Source organism: Trichosurus vulpecula, chromosome 2, assembly GCF_011100635.1.
Source record: "Trichosurus vulpecula isolate mTriVul1 chromosome 2, mTriVul1.pri, whole genome shotgun sequence".
In the NCBI taxonomy this organism is placed as follows: Eukaryota; Metazoa; Chordata; class Mammalia; order Diprotodontia; family Phalangeridae; genus Trichosurus; species Trichosurus vulpecula.
The window spans coordinates 91,277,922-91,302,117 of record NC_050574.1 but is presented as its reverse complement, the minus strand read 5'-3'; the positions used below and the strand labels follow the sequence as shown (position 1 = coordinate 91,302,117).

The following is a 24,196-nucleotide window of genomic DNA, read 5'->3' as shown; positions in this document are numbered from 1 at the left end:
TGGCTGCCTTAGGCAATAGACATAGAGAGCTCAAATTTTATGAACATATGTCAAGACCTGTAATTTCACTGATATGAATATTTGGGGAAGAATTTATCTCTACCAATGCAGTTTAGCAAATGTTCTTCACCTGGAAACTGGTCTCTTGTGCCAAATGGCTTGACTGGGATCAAATAGTGAGTTTGTATCAAAGGCAGTTTTACAACTCAGTTCTTCCTGATTCTGAAACCAGCTCCTTACCCACTACTTAATGGTAGTGACAGGAGAAAAAAATTTTTTAATAATAATAATTATGTGGCATTGCAAGGTTTGATAAGTCCTTTAGATGGGTGAGGAAGGGCCTGAGGGGAAGGAGAGAATTTGAAACTCAAAATAAAAATAATGAATGTAGAATCAAAAAAAAATTTAAGTACTTTACATCTTATCTCATTTGATGCTAACAAAAATACTATGAGGGAGATCTTTTTTTTTAATGCCCCATTTTATGCACAGGAAAACTAAGGCTGAGAAAGCTTAAATGACTCCAGGATTGTAGAGCTACAATAGACCTGTGATTGGTATGGGAAATTCCCGAGGATGCATTTAAATCATCACTTTCTCTGCAATGTATCATCTTAGAGAATGCCTAGAGTATGGAGAAGTTAAGCGACTTGCCTTGCCCAGGATGATACAGCAAGTATGGTAGGACTTGATCCAGGTTATTTCTAATTCTCCTTAGCCTCTGCTCTCATTACCTCTCAGATAGAAACATAAACAATTCAGTCATTACTATCAAATGGGAAGTTCTCCTGTAAACACTAATAATAGTACAGAGTAACATCTAATCATAGAATCACAGAATTTCAGAGTTGGAAGGGACCGTGAGAGGTCATCCATTCCATCCTCTAAGTAAAGTATGCACCCCCTCTACCACTCCTAGATAGTGGTCCTCATTCTATATCCAAAGGCCTCCAGTAAATTCTACCTCCCAAAGTAAGCCAATATGTTTCTGCAGAGCTGACATTTTTAATAAATCTTGTCTCATGTTGAACTAAAATTTCCCTTTCTATTTTTTTCCAAATTGTTTCTAGGTAAATCCTCTGGGTCAATTAGAATCCATCTTTTTTTTACTCTTCTACATGAAAACCCTTCAAATACTTGAAGACAACTCTAATGCTTCCCTGTCTTCTTCTCTCCACATTAAATATCACCAGTTCTTTCAAGTGATCCTCATACACATGTTCTACAGTCCTCTTATCACTTCCATAACTTCCTTCTAAATTTAATCCAGCTTGTCTTTCAATAATGCAGCTAATCTATGATTCCATCAATGTGAAGATTTCCCTACTTGGTCCAGATTGCAGCCTATCCTCATTTTCTCTTCCTCTGAGAATCTTCTTTATATGTTCTCTCTACCAAGGGTGCACCCAACATGCTAGGCCTATACTTCTAAATTTCTTGACATTGTGTAGATGCCAAAGGAGCATTCAGGTTATCTATCAGTTATCACTCTCCCTTTTATATAACCACCCCACCTTACTTTCTGGCACTGCATGTCTTTGATAATATCCTTTCCAATGTTTTTTTCTGTGTACTTCTTAATTGCCAATATTTTTTCACCATCTTCCCCTATGCCATTTGTCAGTAAGTAATAAAATATATGGGCGGTGAGGTGGTACAGTGAATAGTGCATCAGGCCTGAAGTCAGGAAGACTCAACTTCATGAGTTCAAATCTGGCTTCAGATACTAACTAGCTATGTGACCCTGGGCAAGTCACAACCAAATTTGCCTCAGTTTTCTCATCCATAAAATGATGTGGAGAAGGAAATGGCAAACTTCTCCAGCACCTTTGTCAAGAAAACCCCAAATGAGAGCATGAAGAGTAGGGCACAACTGAAATGACTGAACAAAAACAAAATAATATATACATAGCTTTGGAGGGTCTTAAATGTTTTTCATTGAACTTCTGTAATTCTTCTTATGTGACTGATATTGACACATGTTGGCACAAGTTTCTGTTATCTTCACAGGAATTTAAGCTTGTCTGAAGCACTAAAAATGAGATGACCAAGTGTCCTTATTATGGGGAAAATTATTTGTAAGCAACAAAATATTATGCAAATATGCAAGAAATTTTTTGGTATTGTTCCTATTACAACTAGGCCTGATATACAGTCTGCAGCAAGTAGATATAAACCACTAGAGGTCAGAATTTACATTTGTTCTTAATATCTAACTCCAGCTTGGGAACTAGGCTCTCCTTTTTCTCAGACTTGGCTCACAAATATGTGAAGGCTACTGCTTGATGGCTTATTAAAATACCACTTTTTTTGGTTTAACAAGCTGAAGTCAGTATTGGATGAGTTTGACTGCAAACAATTCTGTACGATGATAAAACACAGAATAGAACCTACACAATATTGAACTTGGGACTTCCGATCAATCTTTGGAAATATTATGACTTGGTCAATGGCAATATACAACCATCTATGCCAGCCAGAAAATAGCCTCTTTTCTTCATCTCTTCTGTTTCAATTACTTTGTATCATTTAAGAAAAGGATTAACAAATATTTATTGCTAGGATCTCTAGCAACAAAGAGTTGTCATTCTCTTGCATTATCTCCTGAGTCAAAATATCTCTCCATCCTTCTAATGCCAATAGCAAGTTGTCAGTACCTCTTGCAGTAATCTTTCATATCTTTCCTTATATTAGAAGTTTTGGTATTCTCATTACCTGTGTCCATAGACAAGATTTTCACTACCACCATCACTATCAAAACCACCACCACCACCACCACTATTACTATTAGCACTACTACTACTTTACTACTAATACTACTGCTGCTGCTACAACTACTACTACTATAACTAATAATAATAATAATTAATATATAGGGCTTTAAAGTTTGCAAAGATTTTTACATATATTATCTCATTTGAGCTTCACAACAGAGATTAGGGTCTGGCCCATGGTAGGTGTTTGACAAGTGCTCACTGAATGAATAAATGAGCTTTTTTTTTTTGCATAGTGTGGATTCACTCAGCAGATATTATGGAGATGTAAGGACTATCTAAGACACAATCTCTGTCTTAACAGGTTGTAAGTTCACCATCACTTCACTATTATTACATGCATTCATTAACTAAGCACTTGTTGGAGATTCTATAAAGGGAATTCAGACATTATATAAGAGGCTGGATTATATGGGGTTCTTTCCAATTCAAAGAATGATTACTTCTGTTTTTAAGACAAAAATAACAACCCTCTCTTCCTAAATTTTCTAGCTTAATATTGTCATCTTCACCCAGGAAAATTCAAAACCATCTCAGATACTGACCCCAGCTCTCTGCTTTGTACTAGTGGAAAGGATGATGTGCACATAAATTATCCTCAAGCTGCACACCCAAAGGACACAGTAGGAGGCAGGTAGGTGGAGTGTAGGAATTGGAATCAGGAAGACCTGATTTCAAAGTCAGCTTCAGACACTCACTAGCCGTATGACCCTAGCAAGTCATTTAACCTCTGAATGTCTTAATTTCTTTATCCATAAAATGGAAATAAAATAGTAGCACCTGTCTCACAGAAAAGTTGTGGGCATCAAACGAGTTAATGTATGTAAACCTAAATGGCTATATAAAAGCTTTATAATAATAATAACTGACTATTGTTGTTCTCCTCATCATTATTTTCTGGACCATTTGGGAGGGGAAAATGGTCCACAATATCCCTGAGGTAATTCCTTATGCATGCACTAGATCAGAAATTCTTTATCTTTTGTGTGTGTGTTGTGGGCTCAGGTGACTCCTATAGAGCAGTTCTCAGAGTAAGATTTTTAAAGTAACTTAATTTAAAATGAAAGTAAATGCAATGCTTCCATTAGAGATTAATGAAAATAAAAATGCATTTTCCCACCCAAGTCCACAGACCTCCTGAAGTCTATTTATGGACCATCCCACCTCTCCTCCCTCCCCACCCCATGGATTCATGGACCCTAGGTTTAAAATACCCATAATTGATTAATGTTTGCCAGGGACTTGCCCACATCCTGGTACCAGTCTATGGAAAATTTTAACCAGTTCAAACAACTTCTTTTTTTTTCAGGGTTTTTAAAAAGTTCATTAAATTTCATTACCTATTCTGTTGCAAGGTTGACACCTCATCTGTATAAAATAGCTTCAGCCAAGCAGTTTTTTAAAAAATTAAGTTGGTATTGTCCTGCACTGACACAAGCCAGCTAACCAATCTCAGTAAATTATTCCCATGGACAGAAAACCAAATGTATTTGGAACAAAACAGGTGATGGATGGAGTTGGCCATTACATTATTGACTTAAGGCTTTTCACAGATAAAATTCTAGCTCTGAAGTACATGGTCATAAAATTCATTTTTACTATACGTGATGTAATAAATTCAGAGCTAGACAGACACTAACTTGAAATTACAAGGAAGAAGTTGGGCAAAAGGTGCAATTTTTATCTAGTCATTTTTGAGTACTTAAGATTTTTTTTTCCATGCCATGGTGTTGTTTCAGAAGTGTTAAAGTTGCTAACCTTCCATATACTGCTAATTTAGGACAAAACTATACTGGGCTGTATTCTAATACTAATTTATTTGGAGATCCAGTTTTCAATCCTCAATAGGTTTTATCTATCTCTCATATGCATCCTCACACATCAATTCATCAAGTTCTGAAGGGTTGCTCAGAGACATCTTGATCAACCAATCATCTTCATAACAAGATTTGTTGACAAGTCCTGGGTCTTCTTCAAGAGCTACAATAATTTCAGTTGCTTCTCCAGTTAGTGGAGAATAGAGTTCACTGGCAGCTCTCACACTTTCCAAAGCTCCAAACTCATCTTGTTTGTTCAATTTTGTTCCAACTTCTGGAAGACTACAGTAAACTCCATCTCCCAATGCTTCCTGTTGTTGCAACAATTCAGCTAGCAGCTTCCGTGGGGGTGAAAGACCAACATAAACCCAACAACAAGAATGCTGCCAGCACAAGTTCTTTTGATCTGCTCTACTAAGGAAAGTAACTTCAGGGGGTTAACAATCTTATTTCAAACCAACATTCAAATATCATTCACTTAGTTCAGGGGAAAAAGCCAGCACCCTGAACTTCAGAGCAAATACAAACAAATTACAAACATACATTATAAACAGACCAAATACAATTCATAGTCACCAAGGAACCATCAACATCTGAGTTCAGGAGCCAGGGAGCACATGACAACAGCTGTCCCAGAGTCACAACCCATTCCTCCTGTGGTGCAGAGCCCCAAGCAAATAGCTCTGTTCCCTCTTTTTATATACTCTTTAGCTGTCATCAAAGGTCATCTGAGCAACCAGAACTTAGGCTCCCACCATTAGCTCTGGTCTTAGCAACTCCTCTTAGGACCTTGAGGGCTTCACGGCCATATAGGCTTAGCACCCAGTAATTAGGGGTTTGGGCCTGGGACTTTGCACCTAGTAAGGCTCAAACAAAGAGACTTAATTAATTTGTCATTCTAAAACAGTAAAAAAGTCCCAACTTAATTGATATTATACCTATACAAAATTTCTGATTCCCACTGTTCCAGTATTTCAGTTGATACTCATTCATGCATGTCTGTGAATTTTCCAATGGCTAGTCTCAGCGCCGCTAGAAAGGGAGGGGAACCTGGGCCAGGGTGGGCCTGGAGACAGGCCAGGGTGGCTGTGAGGGAGGCCAGGGACCCAGGGGTCTCAGCCCTGGCTGATGCCCACAGGGACTAGGCTGCAACCCGCAAGCTCCTGGCCACTCGCAGCACCATCTCAAACAACCTCTACTATGAAAGACAGGAGGCAGCATTTGATAAGCAATTGAACCACCACCTGCACCATATTGACCTCCATCTCCCTTCAGACTAATTGAAATAGCCCAGGACCCTGAACTCAAGAGCCTTGAAAATAGCAATTCTTCTAGGTCCCTGACCATAGCCACCTTCCTGTAAGAGTAATCCTAGTAGAGATGTGGACTGGAAACTTCTGCAGCTGCTAAAGCAGAAGAAAGAAGAAAAAAATCTTGTCACCAAAGTCCTTAGCACTATCAAATAGGTCAGCTTCAGAAACTGGTATGATCTAATCCATGGAAATGGCATAAAGAAGAGGCATTACCATCTGCTTTCTTGCTGGAACCTAAAGACCATAGGACCTTTCCACTTGGCGTATAGTTGAAAGCTTCTATATTTGTTGTCTCACTCAGAATGTAATCTCCTTCAGAAAGGGAAATGTCTTGCTTTTCTACTTATATTCCTCATGCTCAGTACAATGATTTTTCACATAGTGAACATTTAATAAATACTGTATTCATTTATTCATTCATTCCCTTCTTAAGCTTCTAAGTGCTTTTAAAAAATTCTATTTCTCCTCCTTACATCCTTCTCATCATGTATGGGTTCCTGCCCCCTCAGGTGCTAAGACCTCTGGTGCTGGAATCAAGGAAGAGAGAGTAGAATGTAATTTATAATTTAGTTATTTTGCCAGTCCACAGAATATTTCGATGCAGGGAAATCTTGTGTTTTATATCTCTCTATATCTGTGCTTGGCTATGGTCTTCTTGAGGATGTCCACAGTCCATATCCAGAGTGATGAACTATGTGTTGCCCATGACCTAGACCATTGTAGGACAGAAGGGCCAATTCCCTGCACCATGGGGAGACATCAGTTCTCTAGCTCAGGAACTGTTGCTTACACTTTTCAAGTGCCCATTGTCAAGTGCTCTCCTGTCAAGTGCCCACACAACTGTGGAACAGGAAAGAAAATATTCTGTAGCAGGTAATGTGTTGATAGATTTCAAAATGCCTCTGCAAAGTTCATATATAATAAATGGAACCCCTGAGGCTCTAAAGTACACCTCCAAAGCTAAAGAATTGCTCATTTCACAAACTTCACATTTCCATTTTCCTTTAGCTACCAAATATTAAAATACATTTTGGTTGTATTTTATTTTGATGTTTTTAAAGTTCTCTTTGTACCTATGTGCTCCTTGAAAACAAAATTATTTCCCTCCCACACATTACCTTTGCTGAGTGCAGGGCTGATCACTGAAGTCAAAGCTAGAAAAGAGCTGGTAGAAAATCTAATTCAAAACTTTGCCTTATAAAAGAAGAAACCGAGACTCCAAAAGGTCATTGAAGCATAGATTTATAACTGGAAGAGACCCCAGAATCCAGATCCCTTATTTTGCAGATCAGGAAACTAAGGCTGAATTAGGTTCAATTACTTGTCTGAAGTCACACAGTTATTAGCGACAGAAACATTGGAACCCGTGTCTTCTGACTCCAAATCCACCGCCGTGGTATGGTTTGTTCAAGTTTACATATTAAGTAACAGACTCATGGTCATTTGACTCCATATCCAGTACTCTTGCCTCTATAAAAAATTAAGAATTATTAAAGATTAACCTAAGCACAAACCATTCCACTAAGTTCTAGGATAGATATGAAAAAGATATGCCCTCTAGATGCTTATAATTTAGTATTGATAAAAATATGCATACTACATAGAACTGGGCTTAATTCCAGCTTAACCACTTGGCAGCTATGGAAGACTGGGGAAGTCAATAACTTCCCTGAGTTTCCTCATCTATAAAATTGAATAACAATATTAAATATAATTACACATGCCTTGCCCACCTCATAGGGTTATAAAAAGGGCCAAATTAAATGATGTGTGTGAAAGCTTTTTGGAAAATCTGAAGCCCAATACCAGTGAGTCATATGATACATGCTAAACCCAGAGGGCTCCCATTCGAGTCACCTTGTGGGATCTGAATTTCATAGATTTAGAGCTTGGAGCTGACCACAGAGGTCAGCACATCATTCTTTTTTCTGATGATAAAATTTAACTTCAGCTGGGTTAAGTGACTTTTCTAAGGTCATACAGGTACCAAGTGACAGAACTGGAATTTCATCTCAGATCTCTGCCTCCAAGGTCATGGCACTTTCCACTGTTTCCAATGTTCACCAAAAATTATGTTTTATACAAAATAAAGCATGATAAATAGATAAGAGAGCTACAAAGTATAATTCAAGGTCAAGGAAGGAAAGCTCATTTTTCAGTGGGAGGAATTAGAAAAGGTTTCCTGGAGGAGGTAGTATTTGTGCTAAGTCTTTAAAATCCTTTTAAGAAGAAAAGGTTTTTTGTTTTATTTTGTTTTAAATAAAGCAACCTTATTGTGCTTAAGTATTTACTATCTTCTTGGTTTGATAGAAAAAAAATACTCGGGTGAAGAGAAACTGAGGAAATAAAAAATATATAATTTGTGTTAAACTTCTATAAGGTTAGGAAGCATTTTCTCCAGTTACATCGAATAAGACCCACTGCAATTTTGTCCCCAGTAAAGCCAGTGCTGTCTCCATATTTGCCAGCTCCCAGTGCCAGCTGTCGATATTTTGCCAGAAGCCAGGCTGCATCATGTCTCCACACTTCCACACTAATACTTTTATTATCCCATAGTTCTCTTCCAAACACTGATTTGATGCTGATGCCATCCTCTATTGATCTTGTCCTTTATTACTTATTGGGCAGCCACTACGTGAGTCAGAGTCTGAACTTGCAGCAAGTTTGGGGTGACTGGGACTGATCCTACAAAGGATCATAAAGAGACTTTGTATGGCATCCAGTTCAAGGATGGCATTTTCTCATTTTCCAGAGAAGCAAAATAATTAATGAAGAGGGCACATGACTTGCCCAGCATCACACAGCTAGGAAATGTCTAAGGTAAAATGTGAGCCTAGGTCTTCCTGACTGTAAGTTCAAGGCTCTAATACATGAGAATATATCTGCCAGTACCCCATGGGTTCAATTCTTCTGGTGGGGGTAGGGGGAAGCACCTCCCACTTCTGCCCTCCTCTGTGTACCAGCCTCCTTATTCATCCTCTTTGTAGGTCTAGGCTGTCAGTCCTCTAACATTCTGTGGCTGCTATGTCTTTATACCTGGATGACTTCCTGTCAGGGCAATATGAACTGCCCTCAACTCTTGAAGTACTTGGACTGAAGACTGTCACAATAGAAGTCAAGGATGAATGTGAAATCAAACTAGTGAGGAGAAAGGGGAGGGGGTGAGGAATCAATGACAAAGGCTACTTGATGCGGGACACACTAGCCAGGACCCTCATAGCTCCAGAGCAAGCCTTTCCTTGATCATAATTGTCTTCTGTCATTCCATTTCACTCTTAGAACCATTTTCTGCTTTTGACCTATTAAAATCTCTGTATTTATCATAGAGAACCTGAATTCAAATTAGGGCTCTGTCTTTAACTACCACTGTGACCTTGAATTAGTCATTTTATGCCCTTTGTGCTTTAATTTAACCATCTCTAATATCAATCTAATATCAAAATCCATGGCCTGAAGCCTATGGTCCTGTGATACTAAATATTTTCTTCCCTTAGTCTGGAACTCACTAAAACCCAGCTTGCTCTTGAAGACACCATACCTCTTGCAACTTCCTCCAATACTTGCTCTTCTTCCTTCTCTCACCCGATAGGGGGTCATGAGAAGGAATTGAAATACTCTGTAACTTTTAGACCCTTCTTCTGCCACCATCACTCAGCAACCACTACTCCTTTAAATTCACTCCATCCTGTCCAAATCATTTTTCTTGACATTTATGGACCTCTAGGTCCCTCTCCTCCCTTCCCAGTAAATTCAGTATCTGAATCACAGTCTTTCCTTCCATTCTAACCCTTATCCCTTTTGAACAGACTAGTTTCCTAGTTCCATAATCTGCAGAAATTCAAAGGTCTCTGTTAGGAGTTTATCTGGGCCACAAAAGTGGTCATAACTTGGAATGAATACCATTCACCTAGTTCCTCTGAATTTTCCCTGGTGCTAAAATTCCCAATTATACCTTTTTTGAGAATCTCTAGAAAAACATCCCCATGAATATAACCTCTTGTCCTTGCCACCTTTTTCTATTTTCACATTTTCCTGTATATGAAGCCAAAGTGAAAGCTCTTGTGCATTCTCCTAGAAGCAAATATGAGAAGTATCCAGCTTTCATCCACTCTGTCAAGGAATATCTGCTGAGTTCCTACCATGTTTATGTTGCATCAGATATGGGGACAAGTCAACTTAGTATTTTCTTTTTTTTCCCTCTAATATCATGAAACTTTTTTTGGTAAGACAATTGAGGACTACTTTTAATTGATGTTGTATCCCCCAGAACATTGATATTGCATTCAAATATTTTGGGCTGTAAATTGATTTAGAAAACCACAAACTAACATCATCTATGTTTTATTATATTTTTAATTATTTTGTTAAACATTTCCCAATTACAATTTAATCTCAGGAATGTGGCAAAAGAGATTAAGTGGCTTGCCCAGGGTCACATGGCTAGCAAGTGTCCAAGGATTCTATCTTCCTGACTCCAGAACCAATACTCTACCCACTGCACCAGTAGCTGCTACAGCTATAAGGATGCCTTTCTATAAGACATGCTGAAGAACCAGTTGAATATAGAGCACTTCGGGAGGTGAGGTCAGGGACATCATTTTGAAATAAAATGCTACTTTGAAGACAGAAGTGAAGTAAAGTGGGTATAACAGTGAAGAAAGTAACTGACTCTCCTTGACTCTCCTTGGAAAAGGTGATTAGAAAACATGATCTGGATAGTTTTGAATAAGAAGAAAGTCAGTGGACAGGCACTCCTAAAATGAAAGGACTCATGGAGCAAGTAGGAAAGAGAATAGGTACATAGCACATGTTTCAAAAACTTGAAAATTAAGAAGAAAAAACTAGGAGAGTGTTTGGAATGGATAAGTAGGCCAAAGCACAATACCTTAAGCTTGAAGATAGAAGGAACAAATTGATAGGGGATAGTGAGAGGAGTGGTTGCAGCACAATGTCCTACTTTCAAATACAGCAAAAAGCGTAGGGGGATTTTGTAGTAAGAGGTACCATTACACAATTCCAAAATATGCACTAAACTCCCTCATAGATCACTTACCGATATGAAGATGGATTTGCTTTTATATAGGGAAAAGATGAGTGCTATACAGCTTCAATATTCTCTATAAAGAAATTTTCAGGGTCCTAGCAAAAAGAAAGGAAGAAGAAAAGAATGACAAGAGTTTTAAAAGACTGCTTAATGTGGCAAGGAAAATAAAATGATGTGAGTCAGGTGTCACAGGAGCCAGTGACAGAAGAATACAATTGAAGACCAGACAAGACGGCATGTTGTGAAGTTTGTTTGTTTCTGGGGGTTGGAATGACTGTTCCTTTCTATGTTTGGTCAACACTATTTCCCTATGATAGGAAATATTTCAGTTGAAAAGTGATGTACCTTGTTCACAATCCAAATATACTACAAATATAACAACAGACATTTAGTATGTTTCGTTTATTATCTAGATGTTTTTCATTAGGCATACCAGAAGAGAAAGAACTCTATGAGAATTAGCTATCAATGAATGAAAAATGTGCATATTCAGGTCCAGTTGTCATAGCTAAAAACTTTGGAAAAGATGCTAGAACTGCTTCATTTCAAGTCTTACTTATGGAAATGAAGTCACTGAAAATTAGACATTTTCCTACCATTTAAAATTCAGACATTTGTGCTCCACATTAAGTAAATGCTTTTATGACACCCTCACCACCACTGCCATTTCTTTAATCAAAAATTAAAATGCTTTTCAAGTAAATCATCTATTCTTCCGGAAAAATAATTTTCAGAGTTTTCTCCACTAGATGTCTCCAGAGAAATACAAGTAATATTGCTGGTAATAGTATCATACCAAGGAGCATTAAAGTTTGATCAGTATCTATTCAAGTACAAAAAATTATTTAAATTGTGTTAACGAATCTATTCAATCTGGATTAAAATGTTTATATGTGTGGAAGGAGGTCAGTAACATAATATGATCTGCTTCATAACTTAGTCTCCCTCTATCCAGGGATGGCCCTAAAGAGAGGACTAATGTCTTCATTTCAATAAACACTTTCCTACTCTCCCTGGGAGAGGAGGGTTTTGAGCCAGGATGTCAGCCAAGAGGGAGTTCTAAAATCCCCAAGCTAATAATCAAAGAATTAGTTGAGGATTGGCTTGAAGTGCTGAGAGACAAAGTTTTTACCTAGGACAAGGCAACTAGGATTTTGTCCCAAGGTGATAAGTTTAGAAGTTACTGATAACAATTGTATTTCCTTCAGTGGAAGAAACAACAGCGTTTAGTGCTAAGCAAGACAAGTTAAAGAAAGGATGTTGCCAGATAGAGTCTTCCTTTTGGTTATATATCAGATCATTTGCTTCCTTTAACTGACCCAGATTTGCTCCCTTTCCCAGCCCCCTCTCCCCCAGTAGCTTTCTTATCAATATTCTATTAGTGCCCTTGGATCATTTCTATGTTTGGGCCGGAAAGTATATTTTCCACTTGTTCAAGACTGTGCTAGTACCGTGTTGGGTACAAAAATAGCTCTTATGTACTCTGTTAGGAACCCAGAAGGGCTTTGTCTCTAAAATTTATACTATTGACTTTAAACTTTAAAATACTCAGTCACAAGCTCTAAATTGGGAAGGATAGAGGGTAAAATAAATTAGAACTCTTCCAGAGACTTACCATCCTGCCTTTATAAAAGATAGTGATGTGGAAATTCAGGAACTGCCAACAGTCCCCTCTGAGTTCTTAAGGCCCAAGATGCCACTGTGACAGAGTCATTTTCCCCCTGAGATGCAGAAATAAAGACAAAAAAATTCCCCTTTGATTTCTGAGTCACCCAGTTTTGATATATTCATAAGCTAAGGTCACCAGACAATGATGAACCCTCCCCTTGAATTCAGATTGCGCAGAGATAGCTGTAGACTGTCTGTAAGTTGGTAAAGTGAAACCCAGCATGACAAAAACTCTAAAGGCCACAAGGCTTGCTTAAAATCCAGGACATAATTGATGGAAATGACATCTGGCAGCTGGAAAAAAGTGTTCCTGTTTTTCAGACACATTATTCTTCCCTCTTGCATAATAAAGAATTTATTTTTCCTAAATGGTGAACATCATTGGGCTAAGCTTTTCCAACCCTGGGAGGTCAAAATGTGCCCCCTGAGGATAAAGGGGAATAAAAATGGATTTACTATCCTTATTATTGAATGAATGAATAACAGGTTGATTCTTTGTCCCAAGCGGGGGAGTCCCTTTAATACCTCTTGTTCCCCTAAAAGACAGAGAATGTCTTTGAAAGGGGGATACTTATCCAATTAGATTAATTAGTTAGTACTAGTTCAGTATCTTAGCGGAACCAATTGCTAGTAACTGTGAACTTTAAATATATCTTATTATAACTTTTAAATGCTTGCTCTTTTAGTGAATATTTTAAAGAAGAAAGGACAGTGAATTTATCAGCTCTCTCAGAGAGCATGTAATGTATTGTAAGTGGTTATTCTTCTCTGCTAAGACAGGCTAGAAGGGCTCCTTCAAGGCCTCTGAAGTTGGCTGGTCACTGATGTGCATTCTAGTGCTGAGTAACCCTGTGGCCCTATTCACTGTGGCTGCCTTGAAGTTTCATTTATCACTTATCTTTGTCTTGGCAGGTGTAAGAATCTAGTACTAAGAGACTAGAGAGATTGAAAAGTTCCCTGCATCCCTTATCTACTGAGAGGTAGAGATAGGGTAGAAGGGAAAGGCTGTTTCCAAAAGCCAAAACAGCTATGAATTTTCAGGCACTAGGGACAACTATGTCAAATCTTGACGTGGAATTTGGTTTTGCAAAATTGCCAGCAGATTTCCAATTTCACTACTGGTGTTGTTATGAAAAGCCCAAATACAGCTAAAATTTCCTGAATCTTCTGGCTGCTTCATGGCAGTGATCAGTGTGTAGGGCTTCATTTGAATTTTATTCTATGTCTGTCACTGATAGATGTATTGTGTGATCCCAGGCTTCCCTTTTGCCCCCATTTCTAGCACCTAATAATTAAGTTTTATGCATATCATAACTGTATTTTGAACTGACTTCAAATCAGTTTATGGAAGACTTTCAAACAATTCAGCCTAACTGTAGAATCGACGGCCTCACAAGGCTCCACCACTGAGAGCGTTCAAGTAGAAGCTGCACGATCCCCCACTAGGCATGTTGTAGACCAGATTCTCCCATTAGGAAGGAAGTTAGACTAAATGATGGCTAACTGATCTTTCAATTCTGATTCTATGGCTCTATATTTGAGGGGGAAATTTTAGAAATTCCAGGATTATATAAGTATTCTACTAAGCATTAGCCAAACAGCAAATGTACTGCATATTCATGGTTCTGGTTTTTACAATGCAATCCCTCAGTGAGTCATTCAACTAGTGTTTAGTTTATTAAGTACCTACCATTCAAAAAATAGAACATTTCCTGTGTGGGGAGGGAGAAGAGATGGAAAAAGAAAGACACAAATGACAAATGATTCTTAGGCTTAAAGAAGATAATATCTCCACTTAATGAAAGAACAAATAAAAAGCTAGTGTCAAAGTCCTATGAGAAATTTCAAAAGGGGAATAATCAGCCTAGTGTGTCTAGGAAAAAAAAACCACAACATTTCAGACTGACATCTACAGTAAGATTCTCTAACCAGCTGTGATCCACACAATATACAAAAAGGGCTTGCTGGGCTCCCTACTTCTGTAGCTGCCTTCTTATTTCTCCCTCTCACTAACTTTCTTTTGGAGGCAGATGTATATCTTTCAAACTGTTATTTCTCAAGAAGGGAGAACTCAGACCTACACATAGTGATTTTATCACTTCGGAGCTATACAAAATAGCACCATTAACTTTTCAGAAAACAACTGGCAATGTTACCAATTAAGAATCTTTAATTTAATTGTCCTTGTTCCCTTAACTTGTTGACAAAGTGAGTTATTAGCCTTCTCTTGGCCTTGTATTCCCCTTTGGGCCTTTTGGATGGACAAGACATGAAAAGAAGTTTTCTGTACCATCACTTCTTCATTGCACAAGTACATCACATGCCATAGAAGAAGCAAATACCAAGTGAAAAACAGCAAGGATAATCCTTGTAGGTTTCCACAGAGAAAATGTTGAAAAAATGCAATAAGATTATCACGAAGGTGTCTAGTGGAGGAGGGATGTATTCATCAATCAAGGTTACATAGAAATAAATTATTTCAATAAGTATTTTTTTAGACATAGGAACTAAATTTATAGGGCACATAAGGAATAGTCCAATAAAAACCAGCTGTTGTGAATTTAATGGTATTTACTCTCTCTTGGCAGGTAACTGAGTTTACAAAACTTGCTTGTCAGCATCAGAGATGACAAACTAAATGGTGAGGCATATACGTATTCCCTTGTCAGGAGCCTAAAAGGGTTAATTTAGAAGACTTGTACTGTTGGACACAACCCAAAGGAGAAGTGATTTTTTTTATTACTCCCTCTGTTATATTTTATCCCGTCTTGGCTCACTCTGCTATTTAGCTTACTAATATTTGTGTTAGACTAGGCCTGATTTTGTCCAGTGATTGTCATCATGTGTGTTCAAGAGAAATGGTATAAATTTTATGGGAAATAAGTTATAAAACATAACACAAGGTAAAATGCCTTTTGGCCTCATTTCCTAATTCAGGAAAAAATGGCAGATGTGGGTATCCTATTGTTGTTCATTCATTTCACTCATGTCTGACTCTCTGAGACTCCATATGGGGTTTTCTTAGCAAAGATATTGGAGGGATTTGCCATTTCCTTGTCCATCTCATTTGACAGATTACAGAGACAAATGAGATTAAGTGACTTGCCCAGAGTCATACAGCTAGTATCTGAAACCAGATTTGAACTCAGGAAGACTCATCTTCCTGACAGATGGCCCAGCACACTCCACTGCATCACCTAACTGCCCTTGTGGATATTCATTAAGTATCTATACCTGGATCGTTAAAGTATACTTTCCCAGGGTTAGTTACATTTGGAGATTTCTTCTATCCCTCCTCCCCTTTCCCTTTTATACTGATTAAAAAATCTTGTATTTGGTTTTCAGCCAACTTTTTTTTAAAAAGTTCAATAGATTAAAAGAGTAAGGAGAAAGAATCTAAAGTTTAAAATTGATTTTTGAAGTATCTTCCAATTACGATCAAAGATTTAACACCTATCTTTGATCTCTTCTGGCCAACATTGTAAAACATTTCAAGGATTAGGAGTTATCTGGAAGATGGAAAGGATAAAAAAAAAGTTCCATCTCTGGTCCAATGATTATTCCCTGGAGCATACCCACGTATCCAAAAACAATAGAGTTATGTAGAATAGACTGATGAACTGCTCCAAAAAGCTTTCCCTTAGCAAAATCCCAATACAGTACAACAGTCTGAGCACAGATTGAAACATGCAGTCACATGAAGTTCTGATTGCAGAGAGGAAAACTTCATAGTCACCAGGAGGGGGAAAGAAAACTGTGTATGGTTAGTGAGTGGAGCTAACTTAAGCTGATTGAAGCTGGCAGCTTGAAGTTGCTGATGTTTCTTGGAGAGTGTTCAGAGTCTCAGGTTGATACTCTGTTCCCTCCCACAACTCTCTGACATGTATATAAACCCCAAGCTCTCCAAAACTCATTGCCAGTTCTCTTTCTTGACTAACTGAAGCAACAAGGCGACTAAAGATGATACTTCTTTTACCCATATTTGTCACACTCTTATTGTCTGCACTTGAGTTTGCAGACTCCACTGCTCATTATGACAAGATTTTGCTCCATAGTCGTATCAGGGGTCAGAAACAAGGGTAAGTTAATATTTAATTGTTTTTATTATGGTTTTGCCTTATTCCATGCAAAAAAATACAAAGTAGAGGAAGAAAGAAAAAAATTCTTTCCTTTAGTTTAATCCTTGAAAGGGAAAATAACAATTTGCAACTGTTCTTAGTGTGTTTAATTCATATTTTAAAAATTACATGCAAAGCCTTTAAGATAAATACATTTTTTAGGAAATGTATGGTTCTTAAATCTAATGAACAATATGCCATGTCTTTCCACTGTAAAAAAGTCTAATGTCTAATTCTTTCTGAAAATCTTGGATGCAGCATGAAACTAAAAACCTCTGTAAGAATCTGTGCTTTTACAAACATCTTCTAAGTTTTTTCATATGTTGTTAAGGAAAGATTATAAGAGGCTAGAGTTTTTTTTTGCCTTGTTTTAGCAGGCTATGTGTGTGTAAAGAGAACAGGATAGTGCAATATAACTAGCTTCCTCTGAGTTTTTGCCAGCATTGAATTCGAAGAAGTTAAAAATCCCCAGTCCAAGCAAAACAATACAAGTAAGTCATGTTTCCTGCCATGGCACTCAAATTTGACTCGGCCTTCTTTTCAAATTTGGCAGTTTAATGTAACAAGTGGACCAAGAAAATGATGACTTTTTGATTCAAAATGGATTTGAACACTGCTGACTATGTCTCAGAGGGATTTTTCAGAGTGCTCACATGTTCACTAGTCCTGCCGAAGAGATGAAATCAGTTTCAGATGAGACATCCATTTGGAACAGAAACTAATAACAGAATATTTTCTGATCCATTTTATGCATGTCAAAAAGAAATGCTCATTTTCTGTTTGAACTAGCACTGTTATAAAGGTTTTCCCATTATGAAACTTCTGACCTAAATCTGGTTTTCCACTTGCTCCTCCATGAATGGTTGACCATTTATTTTGAAATATGTGGTTTTCCATCCAGAGTCAATCTGCCTAAATCAAGGAGCATGATATCTTGGGAGACATTGAAAAAATTCACCTGTCTCCCATTGCCTTTTGAGGTCTGGTTGTTTCAGAGTCCCAGAACTACATGGAACTGCAGTAGCTGAGATCGTAAGCAATGTGTGTATCTACACCTATATACACACACAGAGAACCATACATACATCATAATGAAAATAAAATGCACAAGACATGAGGCTTGTTCAGACCTGACAGTCTTTGTTGTAGTACTCTGTCTCCACAGGGAAGTCATCTCCTCGTCTCTGAGAAGGGGTGATTCTTCTGGGGGTCCAGCAGGATGGTGTCAAGGGCTATAACTGTGCTGGGTGGAAATCCCATCTGCTCTTGAAAATGAAAGCCACATGTTAGTTTTTAGTGCCTGACTTTGAAATGAAATGGGTGTTATTGTGACTTTAACTCTCTTTTCTTTCCTTCATCCTCTAGCCCAAATGTCTGTGCCCTTCAACAGATCTTGGGCACTAAAAAGAAATACTTCAGCACTTGCAGAAACTGGTACCAAGGAGCCATCTGTGGGAAGAAAACGTAAGTTGCATGTCTTTCACAATGAGCCAATTCAGCAGAATACATTTCAAAGAAAAGGGATGGAGGGCATACCATACTTTTTAAAAATATACTGAATGAGCCTCCACATTCACTCCCAAATAGAAAAAAATAAATGCCAGTTTTCAGGCAAAAAAAATCATTATGAATGATATTAATGGAAGCCAGATTTCTCCCCAAATGGTGATGTAGAGTGACAGAAGTCATATCGCATAAGACAAAAAGGCCTGGGCTCAGTGTCGGGACACCTGAATCCCCTAATCCTTGATTTGCTATTAGTTGTGGACTATGATGCCGGGTAAGTCACAAAAACTTTTTGTGCCTCAATTTCCTCTCCTCTAAAGTGGACACTAAGTTCACTTCCATTTCAGTATATTCTGATTGAGTAATGATACAGATATTTGGGCCAAATACCAGTTACCTGAAATAACAGACTGAAGCAAAAGAGTTCAAAGAGATTCTTTGTCTTCAAGAGCTGTTCTATAAAGAACAAGACCAATATTCCTTTGTCCAGTTTCTAAAATAAGTGCTGAAGCAATTATATAGATAACTGAGGTAAAAGAAAATTGTGATGAGGTTTTATTATTTTTATTCTTTTATTTTTATATTTATTACACTTATTTTATTCTTTTCTATACATACATACAAATAATATATAGATCCAACATCTATACATTCAATAATTGTTACTTTTCACTTTACAAGCAAACTTTCAAACTACTAGGAATGAGAATGATTTATTGCAGGGTAGTAGAAAGCACACTGCCTTTGAAGTCAAAGGATCAGGATTCAAAGCATGGCTTTGCCACTTACCACCTGTTCTGACCTTGAGGAAGTTGTTTAATATCTCTAGCTCTAATTATCCGCATCTGTAGAATGAGGAGGCTGAATAAGGTGACCTATGCGATTCCTCCAAACTCTGAATCTGTGCTCCCCAGGTCCCAGAGCATTTTAAGTGTTGGAGATACTAGTGTTGGAGATACTTCAGAAGAAAGCTATAATAATAATCGGGAAAGAAGTGCTTATCAGTGCTTGATGAATTAGTAACATTCCATCAGAGAAGAGATCATAAGAGAACAGGGGCTCTTTAGTTAAGGGAACTGGGTCCAATTCCTACGCCTGTGCTTTGCTACATATGTGATCTTGAGCAAGTCTGAACCTCAGTTTTCACATCTGTAAAATGAGGAGATTGGACTAGGTGACCACTTCTCTGGTCCCTTTCAAATCTAAATCTCTGATACTATGAGCTGTGTATTTTAATCTCCACTGCATTCTTGCCTTGGATCACAGCCCATGTGTGGGGCTATGAAAAATGAAAGAGAGTTCCCATTAGGATTTTATTACAACCCACTCACTCTGAGTATCAGGTTGAATAGGACTTAGAGTTATTTCAAAAAAGAGAGACTTTTAATATTTTTCCAAACTTTCTTAGGCTAAATTTCTTACCTTAATAAAACAACTTCTTACTGAATCTTTTAATATAGTGGACACAGTGGATATAGATAGGTAGTCCAGAATTCCTTGGAGAGTTAGAACAACTCCAAAATTCAAAATGGGCTGTTCTCTTCAATTAAATTCAGCATGCATTTGTTAAATTCTACTATGTTTAAGGCATTAGAACATAGTAATTAGTAAATTATTTTAGTGTGTACTTTCAAATCTAAGAAGAAATATGGCACAGAAAATACAGAACGTCTCAGAATCAAGAAGGCCTGGGTTTAAGTAAAGCATCTGATACTTACCGGCTGTTAAATCTAGGTCAAATAATTCTTCCTTCCATCTCTCAGTAGCCCAAGTAAAAACTTTAAGTTGCAGAATAATGATTGATCTGCATTGGTATAGGGCAGGAGTGGAGCACTGGTGGCCTCAACGCCACATGTAGCTTTCTAGGTCCTTGGGTGTGGCCTTTTGACTAAGTCTAAGTTTCACAGAACAAATCCTTTCATTAAGGGGATTTGTTCTGTGAAGTTTAGATTCAGTCAAAAGGTGACACTTGAGGACCTAGAGCACCACATGTGGCCTCAACGCGACAGGTTCCCCACCCCTGGTATAGGGAATTCCTTTAACAGGAATTCCCTGTAACAATGAAATGTTAAGAAAAGAACCACAACCTTTTGAATCTACTTTTTATGTGTTGCTTCATATACCATATCTCTGGGCAAGGATAAGGTCTAATTTGGGGTTTAATGATGCCCATCACATTCATTATTATGACATGCATACATATTTATGTTTATTCTATGGAATATAATTAATTGCAGTACAATAGAGAGTTGCTGACAATGTAAAGGAGAACTCTTGGTTTACAATTGTACTATCCCTTCCTGAGTGATGAAGATTCATTTGTTCCTCTTGTCCTTAAAATGGCATCCTAGTAATCACAGTCGCAAAAGGGTTCAGTTTATTAGTTTTTCATTTAATTGCAATATCGATTAAATTTCAGGGAACTCCTCATCCCAACATTCATCCTGAGTGTAGTGAACTCTTCTCCATTCCTATTATCATGTTCTATGACAATTCCAGAGAGACTACTAAAACTAGTTAGCACAATTTGATCCAGTAGAAAGATGATAATTTGGGCTGAATTTAAAATACTCTAATGAATGTGGGATGCATTTATTTGTTCTTAGTATTATATTTATCATCTCTAAGGTGAACTTTAATTCAAAATCTCTCACACAGAGATAATTGGGATATATTTATAGATCCCTGAATGAAGAGGAAAGGTGGATGATTGATTAATTTGATCATTAAAAAATTCTTTGGATCAGACTTGTGATTTTACTGGTATGGGGACCTCTCATTGATGAAATTCCCTCTACCAACAGCTGTTCTGCAGCTTATAGTTTTAGGCAGTAGGACTATATAAATGTCAATTATTATAAACCCACATATGTGAAGAAAGGGTGACATCAGTTTCTTAATGGCATAGTATTAAGTGACTTTTCCATGCTTCAATGGAAAGAAAATATACATTGAATATACAAATAAAGTCCTGAGAGATGACATTTTGCAATACATGTATTCCATATTATTCCCTTGGCCGCTATCTTTCCTATTAATAAATTTAAACAGAAAATTAATACAGTTTGTAAAATACCAATAAAAGACTAAATCCTTCACCTTAAATGTGGTAAATCCATGGTTTTATTTTCTCTCCTCTCTTCAAAACTCCCAAGGCAAAATTAGGTATTACATTTAGCAAATAGGCAGAAGCTTAAGCGCGGGATCATCCATAATATAAGATAGAAGACTATAATACTGTATCTATGTTTTGAATATAATAGTGATTAAAATTTATATAACATAATGTGCTAGGCACTGTACTAAGTTCTTTACTAATACTATCTCATTTGATCCTCACAATAGTCCTGGGAGGTAGGTGCTATTGTATTCATTTTACAGGTGAAGAAACTGAGGTAAACAGGTTAAGTGACTTGCCCAGGGTCACATGGCTAGTGTGAGGCCAGATTTGAACTTAAGTCTTCCTGACTTTGTGCCCAGTGCTCTGCCCACTTCACCACCTAGCTGCCTCATAAGTTCAAATTTTTAAAATTCAGAGAATATTACGATAAACTACATTTTAAAAATTAATTGGCTAAAGGCCATCTAACAAACACGTGTCCTTTGGTAATCAACAAAAATAAAGGTCCTTTAAAATTCTTAACTTTTTTGAACTTCAAAAGGGAAAGCTGAAAGAACCTAGAAATTATTATTTAGTGTTTCTGTGACATTCTGATAATATTGTACCTAACTGTACAGCCAACAAGTTTCCCTAAGTAGTACAGTATAGGCAGTTCCCTCTTGGCCTATACCTTATATTTCTGTGTATATCCCTGCCCAAAAGATGAAAGACAAATGATAAAAGTTTTTATAACACTTTCAAACCTTTTTTAACTACAGATTTCTTATGGTGACAGACCTCTGACCTTGGAATTAATCTTATATCACCAAAGAATTCTAATCCAGGCTCATGAGAACTCAGACCACTTTAAGTGACTGAATAGAATGAAATTGGGCTTGTTTCTGCTTGTTTAGGTCCTATTGTCAAATATTGGGTGTTGGATTCTTCTTTACTCTTTCTTCTTGCATGGTGTGAGCCTTACTTGGAAAGCCCAACTACTAGATAAGAAAGGGAAATAGTTCTGTTAAGGGAAATCTTTATGGTACTCTGCCCAGAAGATATGGAGGTATGGCGTAATCTTACTCCTATCATATAAATACAACAAAGATGCCAAAATCTGAATAAAGCAAATGCCAAAATACAATCTTGCTTTCCATCAAAGGACTACTTAAGAATCAGGCATTCTTCCAAAATAAAAACAGTATCTTCTTTGTTCATTTTTTTCACTCCATCTCTTTCCTTGATTATGCCAAGAACTTCAGAGAAGCCACATCTTTTTTATGAGCACATTAACACCCTTGCTTTAAAGTACATCTAAATTTACAAAACAGAAGAAATAAACAATACTGGCAGTAGCATTTCAGTGTTTGATGTCCATTCACTTATCTTCAAATTCCCCAAGACATCTTTAGGATGTGATACAAAACACAAGGTGACATGAATGGAAGACGTCTGTTTGAATTCACATTTGGAAAATTCGGGGGTAAAGCTGAATCAAGCATCTTTTATGTTTTATAATACAGGCAAGGTCTTCAAAGATTTAATGAACTCACCTAACATCATACAGTAATGAAAAAGTCTATGTAGACTGTGTGCTATGACATAAGCGTTTTGGGAAAATCTTCTCATGAGGCTTTGTAGAGTATTTAGAAAACTAATAAATACGCCTGTGATCATGGGGTCTTGAGTTTAGAAACAGGAGAGAGTTTAGGGGCTACCTAATATAGGTCCCTAGGTGGGCCCAAATGAGGCCCAGAGGGGTCAAGGTGCCCCCTCTTCAGCCCAAAGTCACTAATGTCAGACAAAAGATTTGAGCCTAATTCCTCATCCTAGGTCCAATGTTCCTTTCATTGTACCTCTTAGGTGATGCTAAATGAAGTTTGAGATTGATCTTCCCTATCAATATAGATCTCACTGGCCTCATGTTGCCTAGGAACTCCTTACTCCAAAGGCACTATAATTCTCTTTTTCTTAAAATAATGACTTGGGCATCTGGAGTATTCTAGAAAATAGCAATGAACTAACAATGAATTTTAGCTCCTCTGGGGCAATACATGTATGTATTTATCAATATGCATGTATATATGTACATATATGTATTTTATGACCTTTTTCAATGTTGTACTATAGATAGAAACTACTTCTTTGATGCTCCAACAATTGGTCCTCTCTTAGAATAGCTTCTCAAGCCACTCAACAGAAAACAGATTTAATGAGTTGTTTAGTCCAAGTTTAATGAGTGTTTCATCCAATTATTTGGTGCATACAGACAAATCCTTATACTCATAAAATAGTTAAGAGGGCCACAACAATATTGCATTGGGTTTACATATATGTTTTATGTTTTCACAATGTAGTTTAAACTCAGGGAATTCTCAAATTAGAGTTATAGTGTAATCTGGAAATTGCAATGTGTTGATTTCCCCCTTCCCTTCTTCACCCATCCACTCTAATGGTTCCAGATGTTTTACATAAAACCACTACAGCTAAGAAAAGATAAACACAAAAACAGAGCAAAGGTCAGACAGGGAGCTCTAAATTGCTAGGAGTACCATAATTATCCCTAACCCTCATTTGGAGAACATTAATCTGTTGACCCTTTTATTGCTATTAAAAGGAAAACAGCTGTTATAGCTGATAACGGATATCTGATAACAGCTAAATAAGCTGTTACCATTATAAATGGCATTTTCCTTATTTTAGTGGTTTATTAATAAGAATATTTTTGCTATTTTTTCCCAAATGCTTCAAATCTCTTTGTGTACATACCGCTATTAATAGCAATCACTGATATGTTGTAGGAGAAAAATTCAATCAATTAATAAACAAGCAAAGAAGAATGAAACTAAAAATGAA

At 37.2% G+C, this 24,196-nt stretch overlaps 1 protein-coding gene and 1 pseudogene across 9 annotated transcripts in view; one reads left to right on the top strand and one right to left on the bottom strand.

Moving 5' to 3' along the window:
- Positions 1–4,608: 4,608 nt before the first annotated feature.
- LOC118835299 lies at positions 4,609–5,774 on the bottom strand (annotated as a pseudogene).
- A 10,802-nt stretch (positions 5,775–16,576) lies between these two features.
- POSTN (periostin) overlaps positions 16,577–24,196 on the top strand; it is a 46,737-nt gene continuing 39,117 nt past the window's right edge. For all 9 annotated transcript variants that reach the window (XM_036744781.1, XM_036744780.1, XM_036744779.1 and 6 more), the window contains exons 1-2: positions 16,577–16,695; positions 18,100–18,198. In XM_036744781.1, coding sequence (XP_036600676.1) covers positions 16,577–16,695; positions 18,100–18,198 — 218 coding nt within the window. The remainder of the gene's footprint in view (positions 16,696–18,099; positions 18,199–24,196) is intronic.